This window comes from Mustela putorius, unplaced genomic scaffold (assembly GCF_011764305.1).
Source record: "Mustela putorius furo isolate JIRA1106 unplaced genomic scaffold, ASM1176430v1.1 tig00001433_pilon_pilon_pilon, whole genome shotgun sequence".
NCBI lineage: Eukaryota > Metazoa > Chordata > Mammalia > Carnivora > Mustelidae > Mustela > Mustela putorius.
Genome location: NW_025421741.1, coordinates 1,957,117 through 1,978,199, shown reverse-complemented (window position 1 = coordinate 1,978,199; position 21,083 = coordinate 1,957,117). Strand labels below are relative to the sequence as shown.

Sequence of the window (21,083 nt, the reverse complement as noted above, 5' to 3'; positions counted from 1 at the left end):
TGCTGGAATGTCTTGGCTGAAGCTGTGGTGCTCCCCCTGAACCCTGACCGTATGCTCTTTCTGTTCTTTCGTGTTTGCAGAAGCTAATAAAGAGAATGTGTTCCACGTGACCAAAGATACCTCAGGTGCAGGGCAAGGTGATGACCCCCAGGTCCTGCCGTCATCGCCCACCACTCAGGCGTGCTTTGAGGAACCACAGCCATCGACGTCGACATCAGACCTCTTCCCCACGGCTTCTACCTCTTCCATGGAGCCCGCCTCTGCAGGGCGAGCGCCTTCCTCCAGCTCTGGTGAGAGGGGAACCTCAGGGCGGTCACTGCGTGCCTCTTTGGTCACTGATTATGACCCGTGTTATTGTGGACGGAAACAGACATAGAAGCCACTGGGGAAGCCAGAGGTGGCATCAGGCATTAGGCTGTCAGCAGCAAGATCGCTGCCGGAGTCGACGGTGTCGTGTTCCATCTGCGGTAGAAATGTGGAGAGTCCGGCCGTGCAGTAGCATGGTGTGTCTTGTCCTTGTGCGGGGATATAATTCACAGGCCGTAACAGTCACCCCGCTCAAGTGTACACGTCTGTGGTTTTTACTACATTCATAGTGTTGTGCGTTCACACCACTGTATCATTCCAGAACATTTTTGTCACCCCAAAAGGAGACCCCACACCCACCAACAGTCACTGCCCCTCCCCCAACTAATCTGCTTTCTGTCTGTGTGGACTTGCCTCTTCTGGACGTTTCATACAAGTGGAGCCATGCAGTCTCTGGCCTCTTGTGTCTGCTGCTTTCACCGAGCATAATGTTTCCAAAGGTCACCCAGAGGAACATATAATTTACTTATTTATTTTTTAAAGATTTTATTTATTTATTTGAGAGAGAGTGCACAAACACACACCAGCCGGGGGAGAGGCAGAGGGAGAAGCAGACTCTCCGCCTAGCGGAGAGGCCAGCTCGGGACTTGATCCCAGGCCTCCAGGATCGTGACCTGAGCTGAAGGCAGACGCTTTACCAACTGAGCCACCCAGGTGCTCCTGGAATAACATGTAATTTAAAACCAGTTTTTCGTATACTGGTCTTTACCTTCCTCCCTGGTCACTAGAGAAGATTCAGACTCCCTGGGTGCCGTGGGACTTGAACATTTCTTTGTAGATAACTGTTAGGGTGTAGAGTGTATACATATATATGTTCTGTGACTTGGATTGTACTATATATGTTCATTGTTTTAAAAGATTTTATTTATTTGAGAGCGAGAGCCAGCACAAGCGGGGGGGGGGGGCAGGTGGGGGAGAAGCCGATTCCTCACTGAGCAGGGAGCTCAGTGTGGGGCTTGATCGCAGGACCCCGGGGGGTCATGACCTGAGCCAAAGGCAGAGGCTCAACAGCTGAGCCCCCCAGGCGCCCTTAAATATGTTAATGTTTTAGTTCACTTTCTTAGCTGTTCTTCTTTTTTTTTTTTTTTTTTTTAAGATTATTTATTTATTTATTTGTCAGAGAGAGAAGCGAGAGCAAGCACAGGCAGACAGAGTGGCAGGCAGAGGCAGAGGGAGAAGCAGGCTCCCTGCCAAGCAAGGAGCCTGATATGGGACTCGATCCCAGGATGCTGGGATCATGACCTGAGCCGAAGGCAGCTGCTTAACCCACTGAGCCACCCAGGCGCCCCATCTTAGCTGTTCTTCTATATTTTTTTCCAGATTCTCTTTAGGTTTATCTTAAGTTTAAAAAAAAAGGTCTTTTTGAGATTTTTTTGATTGGGGAGAATTGACATTTTTACAGTACCCAGGACAGTGGTGGTTCACCCTGGTCATTAAGCTCTTTGATGTTCTTCAGTGAAGCAAGCCTTCTTCACCTTGTTTTGGGAACTCAAAATTATCCCTAGAATGCTTTTTTTATTCTTGGTTTTTTTTTTTTTTTAAGATTTTATTTATTTATTTGAGAGAGAGACAATGAGAGAGAGCATGAGCGAGAAGAAGGTCAGAGAGCAAAGCAGACTCCTCATGGAGCTGGGAGCCTGATGTGGGACTTGATCCCGGGACTCCGGGATCATGACCTGAGCCGAAGGCAGTTGTCCAACCAACTGAGCCACCCAGGCGTCCCATTTTGTTCTTGTTTTTTAAGATTTAATTTATTTGAGAGAGAGCAAGTGAGTACAAGCCATGGGGGAGGGGGAGGGGCGAGGGAGAGGCAGGCTCCCCACTGAGCAGGGAGCTGCGGTAGGGGGGGGGGCGGCTCGATCCCAGGACCACGAGATCATGACTTGAGCTGAAAGCAGACAATTAACCGACTAAGCCCCCCAGGGACCCCTCCCTCTCTTACTCTTAACATTGTAGTGCACAGGGACCGCCTTAAATCTCGGGGAGGGTGTGTTTGGCTGTGAATAGTAGAAGACATGGTTCCCAGAGCAGAGTCTGGAGACTCGCAGCCTCGCCCTGCCTCACCAGCTCATGATGTCACCGGGCACTTCCTGTCCGTGGCGCGTCGGCTGTTTGTCTTCTTTTAATCTTCTGCTTGCAAGAAGCCCAAGTTCTAGCTGTCGTAGACACATTCAGAGGCAGGAACCAGCAAGGTCTTTCTAAAAAGAACTCGGTTGCGGGCTCAGCAGCAAAGGACTTGTCCCCAGAGGTCCCCTCCGTCCCCTCCGTCTCCTCCGTCTCCTTGGCCAACCTAGCTGTTCTCCAAGGTGGTCCTTATTTTAGCATCTGTTCTGGTGGGATTTGGGGAAGGAGAGGCAGTAAATGCAGAGACTCTGTATGCTGCCTTGAGACCGGAAGCCTATTTCTCCCACATTATTTGAACTTGTTTCCATATTTGCGAACCTGGTTTTCACTTGCCAGTACAGTTGCTCTTTTTAGCGTAGGGAGCACCACTCTCCTACTGGCTGCCCTCATTAAGGCTTTTTAGCTCTCTCCGCCGTCCTTACCCAGAGCCTCCGCCGCCCCGCCGAGTCCCCAGCGGCAGCGGGCTCATACAGCACACCACACTTTATCCCCGGGTCAGTGGCACCCGGCTGAGCACCAACACCCTCGTGTTACGGGGACTTCGGTGCATCCATAAAGGACTTCGAGGTACTTAACAGGCATGCTTGCTTACACAACGGTAGTGGCTGGTGAGCCCTGTATCTGAGTCTCACCCACCACCTCCAGGAGATAACCAGCAGCAGAAACCAGACTCATGACCACAGGAGGCCCTCCAGCCTGTCTCCTGGTACTGCTGAACTCGAGTCCCAGCTTCTCAGACGCCTTTGACTTACCGCTCTTTCAGCATCATACCTCAAACTCCTGAGTAAAAGAAAAGGCAATCACACTACCTAGATAAAAACATGCCAGATACTGAAAAATTGCCCAGATGGTTGAAGTTCTCCCGGTTCTGTTGGCTCGCGTGCCCTTTAGAGTATCCCCTGGGTTCCTTAAACCACAGAGACACGACACGGTTAGGTCACGGGCTGCCCCGCTGCTGGTTCCACCCACCCGAGGGCTTCCCCTTGTGAGGGCCGCCCCAGGAGGAATAGAAGTGACATTCACTGACATTGAGTGTACCCCGGGGAGTGTTGCGTATGAGCGCAGATACGATGGAAGGCTGTGGGCATTCTGGACTAAGTGCTACTCTCCAGCTGTTTGTCTCTGTAAAAACATGCTTTGTCTCTGGTCCCAAGCTGTGTGTTTTGTGGTTACTGTAATAGCTTTTCAGAATTGAAGCACAGAATAGCTCTGATAGCTCTGATACCAGTAGGAATCTTTTCTATTCCATCTATATACTTAATGCAGTGTATAATGTGAGTGGGTGGGATTTGATAGTTTATTTTGATAATGTTCTAATTTCATTCAAGGAAACCGCAATGCGGTATCACCTCACACCTCTTAGAATGGCCAGCGTCGAAAAGACAAGGGATGACAAGCGTTCTTGAGGACGCGGAGCAAGGGGAGCCTCCCGTGGTGGTGTCGTGGGAGAAGGGGCTGCTGCGGCCCCTCTGGAAACCAGGGCCGAGGCTCCTCAGACGGTGAAAAAGGGAACCGTGTCTGACGCAGTCGCCTCGCTTCTGGGTGTATATGCGGAGAAGTGCGATCCCTGTGTGCGGGAGGCACCTGCGTGTCCTTGTTCCCACAGCGGCGCTCGCGGAGGCCAGGACCTGGAAACGAAGAAAATGTGACGTGTGTGTGTGTGTGTGTGTGCACACGTGCGTGCACATACAACTGTTAATTTTACCATGAAAGGGCAAAAGGGCAGTGCATTTATGTATTGTACGATTAAAAAAAAATCATAAAAAATTTTTCTGTAAGCAGATTGTTCAGATGGAAAGCTTAGCGCCAGTTGTGTGAAGCTGGGGGCATCTTCCTGTGTGTCTGAGTGTGTATATACTGATAAGGTTCGCAGCCTGCTGAGTGTGCTCTGGGTGCCAGGTGCTCTTACAGGTTTTGAGTTCACCCTCCCCGTGGGTCTCTTGGAGAGACACCGCCATCGTGGTGTGCATTCTGGAGGGAGAGCTCAGGAGCCGCCCCCCCACCGTCCCCCGTAGTGGGAGTGAGAACCAGAGCCAGGAGCCGCCCCTTGACCCCGTCTCTTCTCTTCCCTCCGTGTAAAGCTCATTTGCTCCCTCAGCAGTTTTAACCTTTTTCCTTTGGCAGCTATAGGGCAGTTTCATTCTTTTTCAAAATAACGGCACTAAACACTTGCATATTACCAACTACGCCTGTACTGTTGCGGATGGTATTATAAACCAGGTCTTTATCCAGATGAAGGTTATTAGAAAGTCTCCTTACCCTCCGGCCGGCTCGTTTCAATCAGTGCTTCCGGCTTCCGGCTTGCGCGGATCAGCGCTGCCCTGGGAGGTGCTCCTGCTCCTTCCTTTCTCGCCGCACCGTCCCTCCGCTCTGTCTGGCCTTGGTGTCCCTGCCGTCCAAAGTGCAGCTCTCCTGAGAGGACGGGGTGTAGCTGCGCCAGCATGAGTTACGGCACGGTGAGTGTTCGGCCTTACTTCGCGTGCGGATTGGCCCCGTGTGAGACGAAACGTTCCAGGCCGATCCCTACCACAAACACGTCTGCCTTTGCTTCCACGCGAGCACGCTGCTCGCTCCAGGTTCATCCAGCACAGCAGCGGGCGCAGGTGCGTTAAAGAGACGCAGCTCCGTATTGCTAGTGAGTGTGTGTCACTGCGAATGTGGCATCTTGGATTACCTAGGCCTGACTCGAACCCGTGATGCTTCACCTGCTGTGCTCTCTCCTTCCAGGGCAGGTGAATCCGAACCTCTCTTGTTTGTCCTCCTCACAGGCTCCGGAGACGCAGGCGTGTCCCCGAAAGAGCGTGGTCCGTCTGTGGCCGGTGATGAAATCCCGACCTTTCCTTCAGCCCTCCCAGACGGAGAGGGGGCTTCCTCTTCTCTGTCAGAGCCCCGGGATCAGGAGGATTTGGAGCCCAGCAGGAAGAGAATGAGAGGAGGTCAGAGTCGCGGGGTTCTGTGTGTCTTGGCCCTTGTGGGCGTGCCGGGGTCCCAGCGGGTCAGAGTCGCGGGGTTCTGTGTGTCTTGGCCCTTGTGGGAGTGCCGGGGTCCCAGCGGGCCTGTTCGAGCGGCTTCCGGTGGGGCCTCCCATTTTCCAGAAGTTTGAGGATATGTCTCAGGCAGACACCTGTGGTGCCTCAGCTTTTTGGAATGGAAATCTGAACCTTTTCTTTCTTTCTTTTGTCATCATTGGATTGCACTGTGTTTACTGTCAGGTTATGCTCGTGGTCCAGAAGCAATGTGTTCTGAGTTGCCGTTCTGTCCACATTTGACAATCATTTTTTTAAGAATATGTGGCCTTTGGAGGAGCCTGGCTGGCTCATTCGGGGGAGCCTGTGACTCTCGATCTTGGAGTTACGGATTCCAGCCCCACGTTGGGTTTAGAGCTTACTAAAAAGTAAATGAACTTTAAAAAAAAAAATTGTTGCCTTTAAGCAATAGCTTTAACCTTTTCGTAAAGGTGATTCAGAGAAAAATCTACTCTTAAGAAGACAAAGTTAAAAAGACTATAAAAAATTTTGGGAATGTGTAGTGGGACAATGGCTGCGCTGCAGGCTTGAGACCGCCCGAGGATGGGAGCAGTGAGACCAGGGGCTCTGGGGGGGAGGAGGACCTTGGGGGAGGAGACTGGGATATTTTGCATATTGTGTGGAAAATTGAACTGACTGGCTTGGGGGGGGTGTGGAAAAAATCAGCAATAGTGCGTAAAATAATAAGCTAGTATAAAAATGAGGCCACTTTGGGGGGTACCTGAGTGACTTAGTGAAGTGTCTGCCTTCGACTCAGATCTTGATCCCATGATCCCAGGGTCCTAGGATCTAGTCCCAGTCGGGCTCCTTGTTCAGCGGGGTGTCTGCTTCTCTTCCCTCTGCCCCTACACCCCCATCTCCCCCCACCAGATAAATCCCCCCCCCACCAAATAAATCTTAAAAAAAAAAAAAATCGAACCCAGGCAAGGTATTATATAGTTAAAAAATACGAAGTTCTGTACCAGCAAAAGTAGCTAAAAACACGAAAGTCGTTAACTCAGTGGAGGTTAGACCATGGCAGAGGGCTCCTGCTTCTGGTTTCTTGTAAATGTTTGACTTTGTAAATTGTGTGCAAGTATTTCTTTAATTAAAAATAAAAATTAAGGGCGCCTGGATGGCTCAGTGGGTTAAGCCGCTGCCTTCAGCTCAGGTCATGATCTCAGAGTCCTGGGATCGAGTCCCGCATCGGGCTCTCTGCTCAGCGGAGAGCCTGCTTCCCTCTCTCTCTCTGCCTGCCTCTCCATCTACTTATGATTTCTCTCTGTCAAATAAATAAATAAAATATTTAAAAAAATAATAAAAATAAAAATAAAAATTAAGCTGTGGTTAGCAACGCACGAGCACTGTGGAATAGCAGAACAGAAAAGAAGATTCACAGCTCCTGGTCACATCGGAGCGCGTACTTTCCAGTGTGTACGCAAGTCACGTTTTTTGTTTAAACAAAAATGACATTACATACAAATCCTGAGTGACAAATGGCCTTTAAGCATGTATCCCAAGTGCCCCTTTTTATGTGATTACATTTAAGTTTCTTACGAAACTTAAGTGTATTGGAATTTGAAGCTGCTTTTCAGCCCCCTTCAGAACATCCTTTGAAATACAAACACCGGGGGCACCTGGGTGGCTCAGTGGGTTAAGCCTCTGCCTTCGGCTCAGGTCATGATCTCAGGGTCCTGGGATCGAGGCCTGCATCGGACTCTCTGCTCAGCAGGGAGCCTGCTTCCTCCTCTCTCTCTGCCTGCCTCTCTGCCTACTTGTGATCTCTCTCTGTCAAATAAGTAAATAAAATCTTTCAAAAAAGAAAAGAAACACAAACACTGGCGGGAGCTGCGTCTTCCCTCCGTAGGTTGAGGTGTTCGTGAACCCAGAAGAGCCAGCGTCTGCTGCTTCCCCGCTTGGCTGCGGTGGTCAGAACGCACCCCTTTCTCTCGCAGATGGGGGCCCTGATGTGACCCTGCAGTTGCTGGCCGCAGACCAGTGTAGAGACACCCACACCGGCCTGGGCAGTGTCCGGTCCGAGGCCATGAAACCGGACAAGATGGAGGAGACGCTCACGTGCATCATCTGCCAGGACCTGCTGCACGACTGTGTGAGGTACGCGCCCCGCGGGGAGGTGTGCGGGGCCGCCGCAGCCGGGAGGAGCGGCCGCCGCGGGGTAGCCAGCCTCTGGCTCAGGGCAGGTTCGATGCTGTGGACGTCACTGTCATTTGACCTGTGTGGCCAGCCTGCCCAGAGCCCGGTGCCCGTACCCGAGGCTGTGGAAGAGCTCACGAGGCTGCAGTGGCAGTGGCCTCCGTGGACACAGGCTGGCACAGCTCCCAGTAGATAACCCCAGTAGCCTGTGTGTGCTCCACAGACACAAAACAGGAGAACTGTACCGAGCCTTAAGGGAATGTCGTAGTTAATCCAGGGCAGTGCCCCGGAATGTGGGTCCCAGGAGCCACTGGGGAGAGCCCCCTCCTTGCTTCTTTGCGGAACTGAAGGGTGAAAGCCCTTAGAATTTCCACTGAAATGCAAGCCTTTTCCACACTCAGTGTCCCTGTTCCTCGTATGCCTCAAGTCGCAGCCTGCTCTCCTGTCCCTGCTGGAGCATAGATTGTCACTTCTGGTTTCTCTGAATTCCCAAGGATCAGGTGAAAGTAGTTGAGGTCGAGCGCCGTTCTGCCAGGGGAGCCGGATCCCCTGGTGGCCTTCCCCGCCCGACAGCTGGGGCTGCGGCTGCGGCCAGCGCGGGGCCCCAAATGTGGTGTGTGTTGCAGCCCGACAAGCAAGGGCTCTAGGCTCTGCTGAGTCAAGTGAGCTCCGTGGGTCGGGGGTAATCGCATTTTTCTGTTTGTTAACGAACCCTCAGCCTGAGCAAGGCACATCCTCCTCTGGGGAGGGGCCGCGTGAACTGGGGTCCCTGCTTCTCCTGCTCCAGGCAGGCCATGCCCCACGTCCCCTGGCATCTGGGGGGCTGCTGTGGCCTGGCAGACAGATGCTCTAGCAGCGGGTGATGCGGGGGAGTCTGAAGACCTGTCCTTGTGCCCTCAGCCTGCAGCCCTGCATGCACACCTTCTGTGCCGCCTGCTACTCGGGCTGGATGGAGCGCTCCACCTTGTGCCCCACGTGCCGCTGTCCCGTCGAGAGGATCTGTAAAAACCACATCCTGAACAACCTGGTGGAGGCCTATCTTCTCCAGCACCCAGGCAAGTGGGGAGCCCACCCAGCTCCTGGCCGCTGCGGGGTTCTCTCCGGGGCCCCTCAGCCGGTAGAGCCACGTCCTTTCCCTCCAGACAAGAGTCGCAGCGAGGAAGACATGCGGAGCATGGCTGCCAGGAACAAGATCACGCAAGACATGCTGCAGCCCAAAGTCAGGAGGTCGTTCTCCGATGAGGAGGGCAGCTCAGAGGACCTGCTGGAGCTGTCCGACGTGGACAGCGAGTCCTCCGACGTGAGGTGAGCCTCCGCCTGGCTCCGAGTGCGGCAGGGAGCTGGGCAGGCAGCGCGGGAGTCCGGGTCGGATTCCGCCTCCAGCAGCCTGGCTGCTGCACAGTCTGGCCTCGCTTCTCGTGGGCGACGTCAGCCAGTGACCTTGGCTGCTTGGAGCATAGCAAGGATGGGTGGACACCAGCCAAGGACAGCCACTCCCTTGGATGACTGGGGTGGGTACTTGCCACCCTGCCTCCTCCAGTGCCCCCTCCCTCTCAGGTTCGCACACAACATTTATTTTTTGCTGCTGTTTATCCGTATTTCCTTCTAGCTTTACTGAGATGTCATTGGCACCCAGTACCTTTTGAGTTCAGGGCATCCTGGCCAGCGAATGGCTTGACTGCCGACTCTTCTAAGATGAAGAGCACCAGAGCCCACACCCTGTGGTCAGGTGCTTGGGTTCTGGCTACAACAAAGTCACGATGTAACACGTTCTTTGTCCCGTGTGCGCGTGTACTCAGCAGCTCGTGCAGGGAGTGTCGGTTCCGCACTGGGAGCTGCATGGTCCGCGTTGGTCGGGATGGTACCATGGAGAGGCCGTGGCCGCCTGGCTGAGGGGATGTGGTCCTTCGAGACCTGGTGCTAGCTGCCATTTCCTGACTCAGAAGTCCGCCATTTGAGTTTCGGGTGGAGGCCGTCAGACTGAGACAAAAGTCAAACCTCCCAAATTTACTATTCTTTGTTTCTTTTTGTAAAATTTAGCAAATGATGGTCAGGCCAACAGAAGGAATCAAAAATCACTTTAGCATGAACATATTATGGTGCGTCAGTCAGACCGCGCGTTGTGCCCAGCTGAATGCTGCTGTCCTCGAGGGCCTTCCCGCCCGGCCAGCAGCAGCCCTGCCCCGCCTCGCTTTATGCCCTTCCACTGAGCTTCCTTGTGGCCACTCGTAGAGGTGGCCACAAGCTCCTTCTGTTAGTAAGTAAAACGCGGTGTACTTAGAAATGCTCGTACGAAGATGGGATTGTGCCGTACACGTGGTTTTGTCGGCTTTCTAGTATTCTCATGGAGGGGCCGTGCTGCGGTGCACACTCTGCGGTTACAGTTTCGTGCACATGTGCATTAGTTGACAGAGGTCAGTGACGGCACTGGAGTGGTCAGGTTGGAGAGCCTGACCCAGGGTGCCCTGCTGGACTGGCACCTGTGTCATCTCGTGCCCGTCAGGAAGGTCCTAGCGATAGCCTCTGGGAGGTTTGTCAAGGGGTGTCGGGAGACCTGCCTGAACTCGGCGTCGCCCGAGATGAGTGCCATCTCGTTCCGAAATGAGGTTGAGCATTTTCGCTGGGGGTATTCTAGAAAGGTCTCACCCTTTCTTCCCTCTCTGGCTCCTGCTGTCGGAGGCAGGCCCAGGAAGGCGCTCTCCGAGATGAGGGAAGAGTCTGTGCCTGTTTCCTGTGGATTCTTTTTTACCATCTGTGTTTTTAGGAAGCTCAGTGGAAGGGCATAAAGCGAGGCGGGGCAGGGCTGCTGCTGGCCGGGCGGGAAGGCCCTCGAGGACAGCAGCATTCAGCTGGGCACAACGCACTCTGACTGACGCACTTTCTCAGGCGCTGGGGTGGACGTGCTGAGCGCGCCGGGCAAGCTGGGGCCGCCTCCGGACGTGGCTCCGGGCTCGCCCAGCATCAGGCCTGTGAGCGCGCGCCCTGTGTGGGGACTGAGCGGCCGCGCTGTGGGGGATGCGGTGCCGAACCACGGCCCGGGCAGGGCCTGTCTCCATGTGTCGGGAGCCGCCAAGGGGGCTGAGGGTGGTGAGGGACAGAGAGCCCCCGCTGCTCTTCCGGGTGAGCGCTGACTGGGTGCCCAGCGGGGACAGGCTGTCCTTCCCCATCACACACTGGGCGGCAGCGGTGGGACGGGGGGCAGAGAGGACACCTCCAGGCTTGGCTTCTGGCTCTGGTCTTGTCATGGGGCTGGGGGCGTGGCCGCCACCCCCGCACACTTGAGAGCAGGAGCCTCCTGCTTCTCCGCACTCAGGTGCGTGTGGCCTTCGTGTGCCCCCCCTTGCAGCCAGCCGTACATCGTATGCAGACAGTGCCCCGAGTTCCGGCGGCAGGCGGGCCGGGCCCTCCCCTGCCCAGGGCCTGGCAGCGAGCCAGGGGCGGCACCGGCTCCGGGGGACGCGCCCTCCACGTCCACCAGCGTTACGACAGGTGAGATGCCGCCTTCCGTGCTGTCGTCCTGCTGCGACCACCCAGGATCCGGCTGTCGTTCCTGCGGGCTCCTCGCCCCTTTCTGCCTGACTCCTGTCACTGCCTCCATGGCCCCGCCACCTCTCGTGACCGCTTGCTTCTCCGGGTCTGTTTTGGGCTGAGAAACCGAGTTAACTTTTCTCGTGGTCCTCTGCTCCTGGGCAGTCCTGGGGGTTTAGTCCTGAACCTGACATTTGGGCCAGATGCTGACAAGAAAGGGGCAGTGGACAGGTGGAATCTATGTTTGTGGCCCTGGCCATTCTGTAGTTCATGGCCCCACAGGGCCCAGTTTCTTCGAGCCTTGTCACAAGGCCAGTGACCCAGGCCAGTGACCCAGAGCCGTGTTCACAGATGTGTGCCATCACGCCGTGGCCCTGTGGACAAGCACGGGCAGTGCAGCGCCTGGTCACCTCCCGACTCTGCCATCCCTCGGGTGGGCTCTGTCGTTTTCAGACTGCAGATGGAAGTCCCCGGAGGGACTGTGTCTGTAGCAGATGTGTGTGCACAGGCGATGCCTCCCGTGTGGCCAGGAGTGTCCGGGGGCTGGGCTGTATGGACACAGCTCCCAGGGTGGGGTCGGCCACTCATGCCCACCAGGCCTGTCACTTGTTGGAAGACACAGAACTCACTTTATTGTTTTATCACGTGGGCTTTATAGCCTGAGGAAACTTTAGAAACCTTCAAGTGAGCTTGGAAGTGTTGCTGCAGCCACTGAGCCGAGAGGTTGCTCTGCTATTTTTTGTTCTGTTTTTTAAAAGGCTCCTTTCCGATGGTAAGCTTTCATTTGGCTATTTAAGAAAACAGGTCAGAGTTCTCCCTGGGTTTTTTTGTGGCTGAGTTCCCTTGTGTGCTTTCCAGACACTCCCCTGGATGGGGGTCTAACCTGTTCTTTCTGCCTGTGTCCCGCTATGTGCCGCCCGGATATCCTGTCTGTTCCACAGCCCAGGATTATGTGTGTGCCCTGCAAGGAAGCCATGCCATATGCACCTGCTGCTTCCAGCCCATGCCTGACCGGAGGGCAGAGCGCGAGCAGGACCCCCGCATCGCCCCCCAGCAGTGTGAGTAAGGGTGTGCATGTGCACTGCCTGCCTGAGCAACTTCCCCACCATGGAGCCCCTCTTGGGATCCCTCTAGGCTCAGGTTTCAGAATGGTGTTGACTGCTGCGCATGGTGTAAAGATGTGGCTGTGTGTTCTCATCTGCAGAATCGGCTGTCTGTGCAATCCTATCAAATAGCCATCTTTTTCCATTACTTGATAGCCTACCCTGTCATAAACCAAGTTTCCACATACGGGCAGTCTCTTTCTGAAGTCTGCATCCAATGTTTGTCCCCACATCAGGACCATGACATTTCTCTAATATGTCACTTTTTTAAAGAAGATTTTTATTTATTTTATTTTTTAGAAGATTTTACGTATTTGTCAGAAAGAGCACACACGTGTTCACAAGCAGGGGGAGTGGCAGGCAGGCGGAGGAGCAGGCTTCCCGCTGAGCAAGGACCCCCCCCATGGGGGACTCGATCCTGGGACCCTGAGATTATGACCTGAGCTGAAGGCAGATGCTCAACCCGCTGAGCCACCCAGGCGCCCCTTTTATTTATTTATTTTAAGGAGTGCGTGGGGTGCCTGGGTGGCTCAGTGGGTTAAGCCGCTGCCTTCGGCTCGGATCATGATCTCAGGGTCCTGGGATCGAGACCCGCATCGGGCTTTCTGCTCAGCAGGGAGCCTGCTTCCCTCTCTCTCTCTCTCTGCCTGCCTCTCTGCCTACTTGTGATCTCTCTCTCTCTCTCTGTCAAATAAATAAATAAGTAAAATCTTTTTAAAAAATAAATAAATAAAGAGAGTGCATGTGCATGAAGGCGATGGGGGAGGGAGAGGCTCACAGGCAGACCGCCTGCTGAGCAGGGACCCTGACTCGCTTGATCTCGTGACCCTGAGATCATGACCTGGGCCAAAATCAAGAGTCAGACTCCCAACAAACTGAGTCACCCAGGCACCCCTATAATGTGTCACTTTTAAGTAAAATAGGTGAAAAGCCATGCTTTTATTTGCAGTTGCTTTTATTTTATTTTATTTTATTGCTGTCAAAATTGAGTGTATCACTTATTTAACGGTTATTTGGATTTATTCTTCACTGAAATGGCCTGACTAGCGGCTGTGCTGTGTCCACAGGTGCCGTGTGCCTGCAGCCTTTCTGCCACCTGTACTGGGGCTGTGCCCGGGCCGGCTGCCTTGGCTGCCTGGCCCCGTTCTGCGGTAATGCCGGGTCTTTGGCTGAGTTCTGTGCCTTTGCATGTTCTCTCAGTGCCTTTGAGGGTGGTGACCGGGTGGTGTGGCCCGCGTTGTAGGAGGCTGCCACAAGTGACCCTGCTTTGTCCTGACATACTGTGTATGTCCGACGTTTGGAAGTGTCTCTCTGTTCCAGCTCAGAACCAAGCAGTAACAGAGAGGTACAGGGATAGGAGCTCAGTCAGGAGGGTGTCCTTATGCGCGAACAGCCCCACTAAAGACGCCCAGTCTGGCCGTGGCTTTGAGTCTTCGCTGCGCCAGACCAGGTGCTCAGGAGGCGGAGAGGGCCATCCGTTTCAGGAAGGAGTGGAATGGAAGTCATTTTGCCTGTTCTCTTTTTAAAACTATTTTATCATGGAACTTTTTACTCTTCTAGGCTCTGTAAGAAAGGAAATTGGGTTATCTTACTGTCAGTGAATGGTGCTTTCATAGAGCGTCTGTAAGACGGGTGACTTTGCTTCCCTCTGTTTGGCAGAGCTAGACCTGGGCGACAGGTGTCTGGATGGGGTTCTGAGCAACAACCACTATGAGTCGGATGTCCTCAAGGTAACGGACGGACCTCCCGGACAGGCGTGGGGGGGCTCAGGCCAAGCGAGGCCCCCTGAGGTGTGCAACTCCGCTAATGGCTCTTCCTGGTACTGCTGCTGAGTGCACCGTGTGGGTGTTTTCCTATTTTCCAAAAAGGAGGTATTTCCTTCATGTCCATTATGCCACAAATCCGCAGGACTCGCTCCAGTGCCTGCCCCAGGCACAGAGCTTCGGAGTCTGGGTGGGGAGCGGGCTGGCCCCCGGGGGAACCAGGGCCTGTCTCCTGTTTCCTCCTTTCCGACGTTTTCCTTGCCATGCTTTAGAAGCTGGCCCAGCTCTTAGAGGTTCAGGGTCTGATGTGCACAAGAGTCCCGGCTTCATCCCATTTAGTGCAGTGCTGCGCACACAGGACGTGGGGCCTCTCCCCTGCGCGGCGGGCTCCTCCGCATGCTGCGCTCCATTCGTGGCCGTGAGCCGTGCGCTCGCACAGACGGAGCCCAGCAGCCGTGTGTCTGCACGGCAGAGCGTAGATCCAAGCCCTGCACGCGTCCTTACCTGGTCACGGGCCTGTTGCTGCCCTAGGGCTGCTTTGGCCAGAGTGGGCTGTCCTGCCACTGCTGTGCGAGGACTGTCTTGGCAGAATTTTAGAGGGAATGTGGCCGCGCCCACGTCCAGGCTTCTGAAGCTAGCCCTCCTTTCGAGGCTCTGACGGAGCACCTCAGACGAGAACCCTTGGGAACTAGGTGGCGAGCGTGTCACCGAGTCAGGCTTGGGCGGCTCGGCCCGCAGGCTGTCCCGGGTGTCCTGCGACCTTGGAAGCAGACCCCCCCCAACCAGCTGCACACAGCGCTCCCCCCCAGCTGCCCGACGCAAATCCCTGCCGTGCCGAGCTTGTCCGGGCTGTGGCTTTACCCACCTTCAAGGGCCTTTTATGAGGTGTTTGCCTTGTCACTTTAGTGTTTCCTCTTCCAAGCTAGTGGCTGAGGTTTCTCCTCTTCCCCGTCACAGAATTACCTGGCAACCAGGGGTTTGACGTGGAAGAACATGTTGACGGAAAGTCTGGTGGCTCTGCAGAGGGGAGCGTTCCTGCTGTCCGGTAAGCATCGTCGCGCTTGCTGTCCTCTCTCCAGAGGCGCTGGCTTGGCCTCCTTGAAAAGCAGTAACGCCGGCCAGGCCGAGCCCGGGGCTCCCACGCAGCTGCCTTCCCACAGGCACAGCCTTGCCCTCCCCCGCCTGACGGAGGCCGACAGAAAGGCGCTGATACCGTAGGTTTTCCGCCATGTAAAGTTAGGTCTGAGCCCGCAGGAGGTATTCTAGGGTTTCTCTGCCGTGGGGAAGGGCGGGCCCAGCTACGGACACAGGCCGTACCTTTTGTCAGCCTGGGGATCCTGGGGCTGGTGCTTCCCAGATCCTCGGGCTCCTCCTTGGCCACTCACTCGGTGTGGTGCGAACTTGACGTGGGCTCGCCCCGTTTCGCAGGACACCCAGTACACTGTGAAATGGGATTTTTGTCACTGAGGGAGGGGACTGCAGCAAATCAGCAAATGCCTATTTCTTTTTTTTTTTTAAGATTTTACTACTTTATTTTGGGGGGGGTTCAGGGAGGAGTAAAGACAGAGGGAGAAGGAGGAGGGAAGGGATCTCAAGCAGACTAGACTCCTCTCTGAGTGCAGAGCCCCACGTGGGGCTCGATCCGACAACCCTGAGATCATGACTTGAGACCTGAGTGGAACCCAATAGTTGGACGCTCAACCGACTGAGCTACCCGGGTGCCCCAGATGGCCTTTTTTTCTGAGACACACGTTATCATGAAAGACTTCAGAAGTTGTTGGGGATGCTTCTACACAGTTCCTGTCTTGTGGACACAGTCTCACGAGCATCTTGGGTGTTCTCTGCAGCAGCCCCGTGGCTGCCCAGACCGATCATCTGAACAGGGCCTGAACTCCATTAGCTCCTTAAGGACTGCTGTAAGGGTGACATGGCTCTCAGAGATGTGTGAGTGACAGAGGGAGGCAGAAAGGGTAACGTAACCATCACGGGGAGTCCCAGCAGCTGAGCACGCAGTGACGATGCGTGGACGGCCGGGCCCCTGCCTGCGCGTGCACACCGTCCTCGTAAGTGAAGGCCTGCCACCGCGCTGTCCTGTGGCCTATTAGCTCAGCACGATACCTTGACCTGCATCACGTACTGATTCACGAGTAGAGGATATTAAGTATTAAGGGATTTTCTCCTTTCCGCTCTCGGAGCCAGCACTGCAGCTGCTGGGGGGAGCATGCGCTCTGGCAGGCTCGAGAAACCGTCCGGCTGGGATAGGTAGGAAGGCTTGTGCACAGTTGGGACTCTGCCGTAGTGACTCTCCGCGCCAGGACACGACTCAGGTGTGAAGGCCAGCATCTTCTCAAGCCCGGCTGCCCTGCGTCTGCCTTTCGGGTCTTGGAAATACAGGACAGGCAAACGGGGCGAATCGTCATTTTGTCTGCCCGCGTTGGAGCAGTAACAGAATTGATGATCTTTCTGTTTCATGGTTCACTAGCCTGTCTTTGACCTTGGCCCATAGTAGGCTGTCTGGATTTGGGGGTCTGGGTTGGTAGGGTACCTTTATTATATAAAGGAGCAACAGGTTGTCATTTGTGTCGTGCATGTGTTTTCCACTAATCGATGAATCTTTTCCTTTCAGGGTATGTGTTTCCATTTTCTGTTTAAGTTGCAGGCAGTCAGATTTACAAGTCCTTTCCTGTGTGCTGTTTGGTTTTTGTGACATAATTAGGAATAAGTCAAGAGAAAAATAATACTCATTCCTTTCAGTACTTCAAAAAAATTTTTAAGATACTTGATTTTTTTTTTATCCAGTGGAATTACTTTGCTGTGAGGAAATGAGTTGTTTTTGTTCTCATTTTCTGAACATCTGCCCCATTGTCTCTGCCGCCCCGCCCGCTCCCCCCTCCGTGTGGATCAGGGCCGGGTGTCCCAGGCCTTCGCAAGGCCACAGCTGTCGCGCTGACGCCGCGTGCTGACTGGCCTGCCCACCTGAGGCTGTGTCCCTTGCAGATTACAGAATCACAGGGAACACCGTGCTGTGTTACTGCTGTGGCCTGCGGAGCTTCCGAGAGCTAACCTACCAGTATCGGCAGAACATTCCTGCTTCCGAGTTGCCCGGTAAGCAAAGGAAGCCTCCTCAGCCCCAGCTCTGTTCTGCCTAGATTGGCTTCTGCGTTCCTTCATGTGATGGGTACCCTGTTTGGGCCTTGGCTCCATGTTCTTAGTGGCTGTCTGCCTCAGCAGGGACAAAAATGGGCCGATAGGCCGCATGGGGGCCATGCCTCTTTCCGGGCCGTCCTCACTGGGGCGGGGGGTCAGCTCAGGCTCTGGGCCTGCCTGCCAGGACGCGGGCTTCCAAAACAAAATTCACAAAAGTAACCTGAAAACAACTGTAGTAGTTTTCTTTCCTTTTTTTCCTTTTTAAGATTTTATTTGTTTATTTGATAGAGAGAGAGAGAGCACACACAAGTAGGCAGAGAGACAGGCAGCGGGGGAGGGGGAAGCAGGCTCCCTGCTGAGCAGAGACCCTGATGTGGGGCTCGATCCCAGGACCTCGAGATCATGACCTGAGCCAAAGGCAGAAGCTCAACCCACTGAGCCACCAGGCAGCCCAGTAGTCTTATTTTCTAAATTGGGATGGTTTTTTTGTTTTGTTTTTTTACCCCCTGAAATCTTGCAACAGGCCAAGGACACTAGTTACAAAGCATGACAGATGCCATGGCTTTTCTGTTGCTGTTTGTCTCCTGGGGTCATAAATTCATGCAGCTGAGCTTGTGAGTGTGATGTGCATCACGGATAATGTCCTGTTTCCTCTTCCTAGCGGCTGTGACGTCCCGTCCTGATTGCTACTGGGGCCGCAACTGCCGCACTCAGGTGAAGGCCCACCACGCAATGTGAGTGAGACCGCGCTGCCCGGCACGGGTCCTCGGGGCTGGGAAGGGGCGCCCACGTGGTCCACCTGCAGAAAGGCACACCCCTGTTTTCCTAACAGGAAGCTGATTTTTTTTTCTTTTAAAAGTTTTGGCCGAGTTGATAGCTCAGCTCAGCTTGTAAGGATGTTCATGAACTAGTCAATTATTTACTTGTAAATGGGCTAATTTTACCATTTTATTTGTCTAAAGTCACGTGGTGTACGAAACAGTGCTATAGTTTCCGTGTTCCGCAGAACACAGCCGTCCGTCCCCGCTGACTCACCAGTTAGCGCTTTCTCAGTCGGTGGCTGGGGTCGGCGCTCTGCTCTGTCTTTGGTGCCTTGAGAGGTGTCTGTGATGGCTCTAACTCAGTGACTCACCGGGCATTTCCCGCTCACGGAGACATCCGCCTTGCCACATGGGGTTGTCTGGAGGTGTAGGTGAGGTGATGCTGTCAGTCAGTCTCACGGACTAATGTCGGAGGAGGCCACGAGGATCCCCAGTCATTCATGGTTTAAGTCAAAGTCACTGAGAGTATGCCCTTAGTGCCGGGGACAAGGGCCCAAGTAAAGGCTCCCTTGGAGACTGATGCTGTGGAACGAAACCCTTGTTTTGTATTTGAGCCTAGCGTGTAGCAGACTGTTTGGGTACGGGGAAGGGAGTCTCACAAGCAACTTGTCTTTCTTAGTGAAAACATTGGTGAGGAAAGCAAAGGCACCCCTGTCTTCCCCTGGGACTGTCCTGCCCGTCACGAAGGGAGGTAATGGTGCTCTAGGCCAGCCAGCAAGTCTGTTGGTCCTGCAGGGTGGTCCCTGGTGGACCACCATATGTCCGTGGGGACACAGAGGAGGCTTAGAGTTTGAGTTCTTCTCTAAGAAAATGACCTAAAAATGTCTGACTTCTAAAATTTAAAGAAGAAGGCGTAGGGGTTAATTTCTTTGATGGTACTAAAAATATGTCACCGCGAGCGCCCTATATGCGGTCAGCTTCTCATCAGGTTCTCCCAGCATATGAGCTCAGGATCCGCTTTTGTGAATACTTTGTGGTAATTTCACTCTTTTCTCCCTGCAGGAAATTCAATCACATCTGTGAACAGACAAGGTTCAAGAACTGAGCATCTAGGAGGCACCAAGGTGGCTTGGGGGTACTGGAGGTCAATGACAGCGTTTCAGAAAATACTGGCTACAGACATTTTAAGGGCATTTTACAGTCCCCAGGGGATGCTGGGGGTCTCCGCATCCGGCACTGTAGTGTGACGACTCACGTGGAGTGAGACCTTCTTAGCGAGACCCCCCAACCCGCTCCAGTGGCCTGGGAGGCCTGGGGCACGACCCACCCCTCCTCTGAGCCCCGGTGCCCGGAGCACTTCTGGCCGAAGCACCGCTGTCACCATGCCCTCCCACTGAGACGATGACGTTCAGGTTTGCTCTCTGTACCTTTCCCAGAACTATGGTTCCAGCAGACCTCTCTCTTCCAGAAAGCTTTCCTGGGGGGAAAAGGAAAGTTTGTTGCTGAAAGGAAAGGGAGCAAAAGTTTACAGCCTGCGGGACACCCCGCTGCGGGTTCGGCCATGGCTGCTGAGGCCTCTTTGTACTAGATTTGGTGCTTATCTTCTAGTGAGATTTATCACAAACGGTAGCACAAGTAATATAATTTATAATTTACAAATTGACTAAAATTGGGATAGTAGGGTATTTGAAAGAATAAACATACGTTTCTGTTTATTAGAAAAAGAAAAAATCAGATGTCCAGAACTGCTAACCCTAGACACCCAGCGTCAAGCGTGGGGCCCTGTCCTAAGAGAGCAGAAGTGGGTGCTGCCACCGTGGGTGCTGCCACCATGAGCCTGCCGTGGAGCCGGGCCCTGGCACCCGCTTGTCGCTCTGTTGGCACTGCAGCCCCCGCCAGCCGCCCCAATTTCTTCCCACAGGCTGCGTGGGCCCCGCCAGTGCCCGGTCCACCTGGAGCAGCCCCTCCCCCGAAAGTACGAGAAGCCTTTGCTTCCACTAGATCTGATCTGCGTTGGGTTTGCCATGTCATCTGGAATAATACTTGAAATTTTGTTCTTTGTTAAAAAAAAAAATACGTTTTTTATCTTTTGTTGAAATCATCTATTATTTTTGTTTGCAAAATTGTAACTTTTTGCTTCTTCTCAGGAATAGGATTTTCAACTGTTGTCTTGCTCTTGATACGGACTCAGAAGCAGCGCTGTTTGTGGAAGAGGCCTGCTCCTCCCTGCGCTCTAATAAACAAGCCGTGTCTGTTTCTCTCCTGCGCTGGTTGCTGGTTCGCGTGTCGCCTGCCATGTGCTCCTCCCTGTCCTGGTGGGCTGCGGGTGGCTGAGCGCCCGAGGGTCCAGCCCGTAGCCCTGCTCTCAGACCAGCCCCCGTGCGACCCGGGGCTGGGGAAGGGAAAGGGCGCAGGGTCTCACGGCTCCACCAGCCCCAGGTGTCGGGCTCTTGGCTGCAGGTTGAAGCTGGGGCTGTGTCCGAGCCCTGCGCTCAGCCTGTGCGGGAGGGAAGCCTGCCCTCCCATCTTAGGGCCCGGCCTCATCACTCCCTCCCCTCCCAACAAAGTAAGAACGAAGATGTAGCTCTCGAGATATCCCAGCTTTTTTTTTTTTTTTTTTTAAGATTTTATTTATTTATTTGACAGAGAGCACAAGTAGGCGGAGAGGCAGGCAGAGAGAGAGGAGGAAGCAGGCTCCCTGCTGAGCAGAGAGCCCGATGCGGGACTCGATCCCAGGACCTGAGATCATGACCTGAGCCGAAGGCAGCGGCTTAACCCACTGAGCCACCCAGGCGCCCGAGATATCCCAGCTTTTTAAGCCTGCGTTAGAACGTGTGACTTCCCTCGGTCCGCCCTGGATCCTCCGTGAAGGACGGACACGTGTCACATTAGACGGTAGGCTCCCCGGCGCGTGGCTGACCCTGCCGGACTTGGGCTCCCCGTTCTAGAGCACACGGGAGGAGCCTGGGGCCCGAGCGGTTGCTCCCTGGGCTGTTTCACGGTGCGCTCAGGATGTTGTCATGACTTCCTGCTGGTCAGCACCCTCCCACCCGCCTAGCAGCCGGGCCGCAGTTGGGCTGGAGCCCTGTGTGTGTGTGTGTGTGTGTGTGTGTGTGTGTGGTGGCGGCACAG

At 54.2% G+C, this 21,083-nt stretch overlaps 1 protein-coding gene across 2 annotated transcripts in view; it reads left to right on the top strand.

Moving 5' to 3' along the window:
* CHFR (checkpoint with forkhead and ring finger domains) overlaps nucleotides 1-20,209 on the top strand; it is a 29,837-nt gene extending 9,628 nt beyond the window's left edge. The window contains exons 6-18 of one of the 2 annotated variants that reach the window (XM_045087713.1): nucleotides 81-290; nucleotides 5,259-5,426; nucleotides 7,451-7,610; nucleotides 8,550-8,704; nucleotides 8,792-8,954; nucleotides 10,996-11,138; nucleotides 12,119-12,235; nucleotides 13,348-13,431; nucleotides 13,940-14,010; nucleotides 15,001-15,088; nucleotides 17,041-17,148; nucleotides 17,852-17,924; nucleotides 19,014-20,209. In XM_045087713.1, coding sequence (XP_044943648.1) covers nucleotides 81-290; nucleotides 5,259-5,426; nucleotides 7,451-7,610; nucleotides 8,550-8,704; nucleotides 8,792-8,954; nucleotides 10,996-11,138; nucleotides 12,119-12,235; nucleotides 13,348-13,431; nucleotides 13,940-14,010; nucleotides 15,001-15,088; nucleotides 17,041-17,148; nucleotides 17,852-17,924; nucleotides 19,014-19,056 — 1,583 coding nt within the window. In that variant the 3' untranslated portion in view covers nucleotides 19,057-20,209. The remainder of the gene's footprint in view (nucleotides 1-80; nucleotides 291-5,258; nucleotides 5,427-7,450; nucleotides 7,611-8,549; nucleotides 8,705-8,791; nucleotides 8,955-10,995; nucleotides 11,139-12,118; nucleotides 12,236-13,347; nucleotides 13,432-13,939; nucleotides 14,011-15,000; nucleotides 15,089-17,040; nucleotides 17,149-17,851; nucleotides 17,925-19,013) is intronic. The other variant, XM_045087714.1, reaches the window with a different exon arrangement.
* Nucleotides 20,210-21,083: the final 874 nt, after the last annotated feature.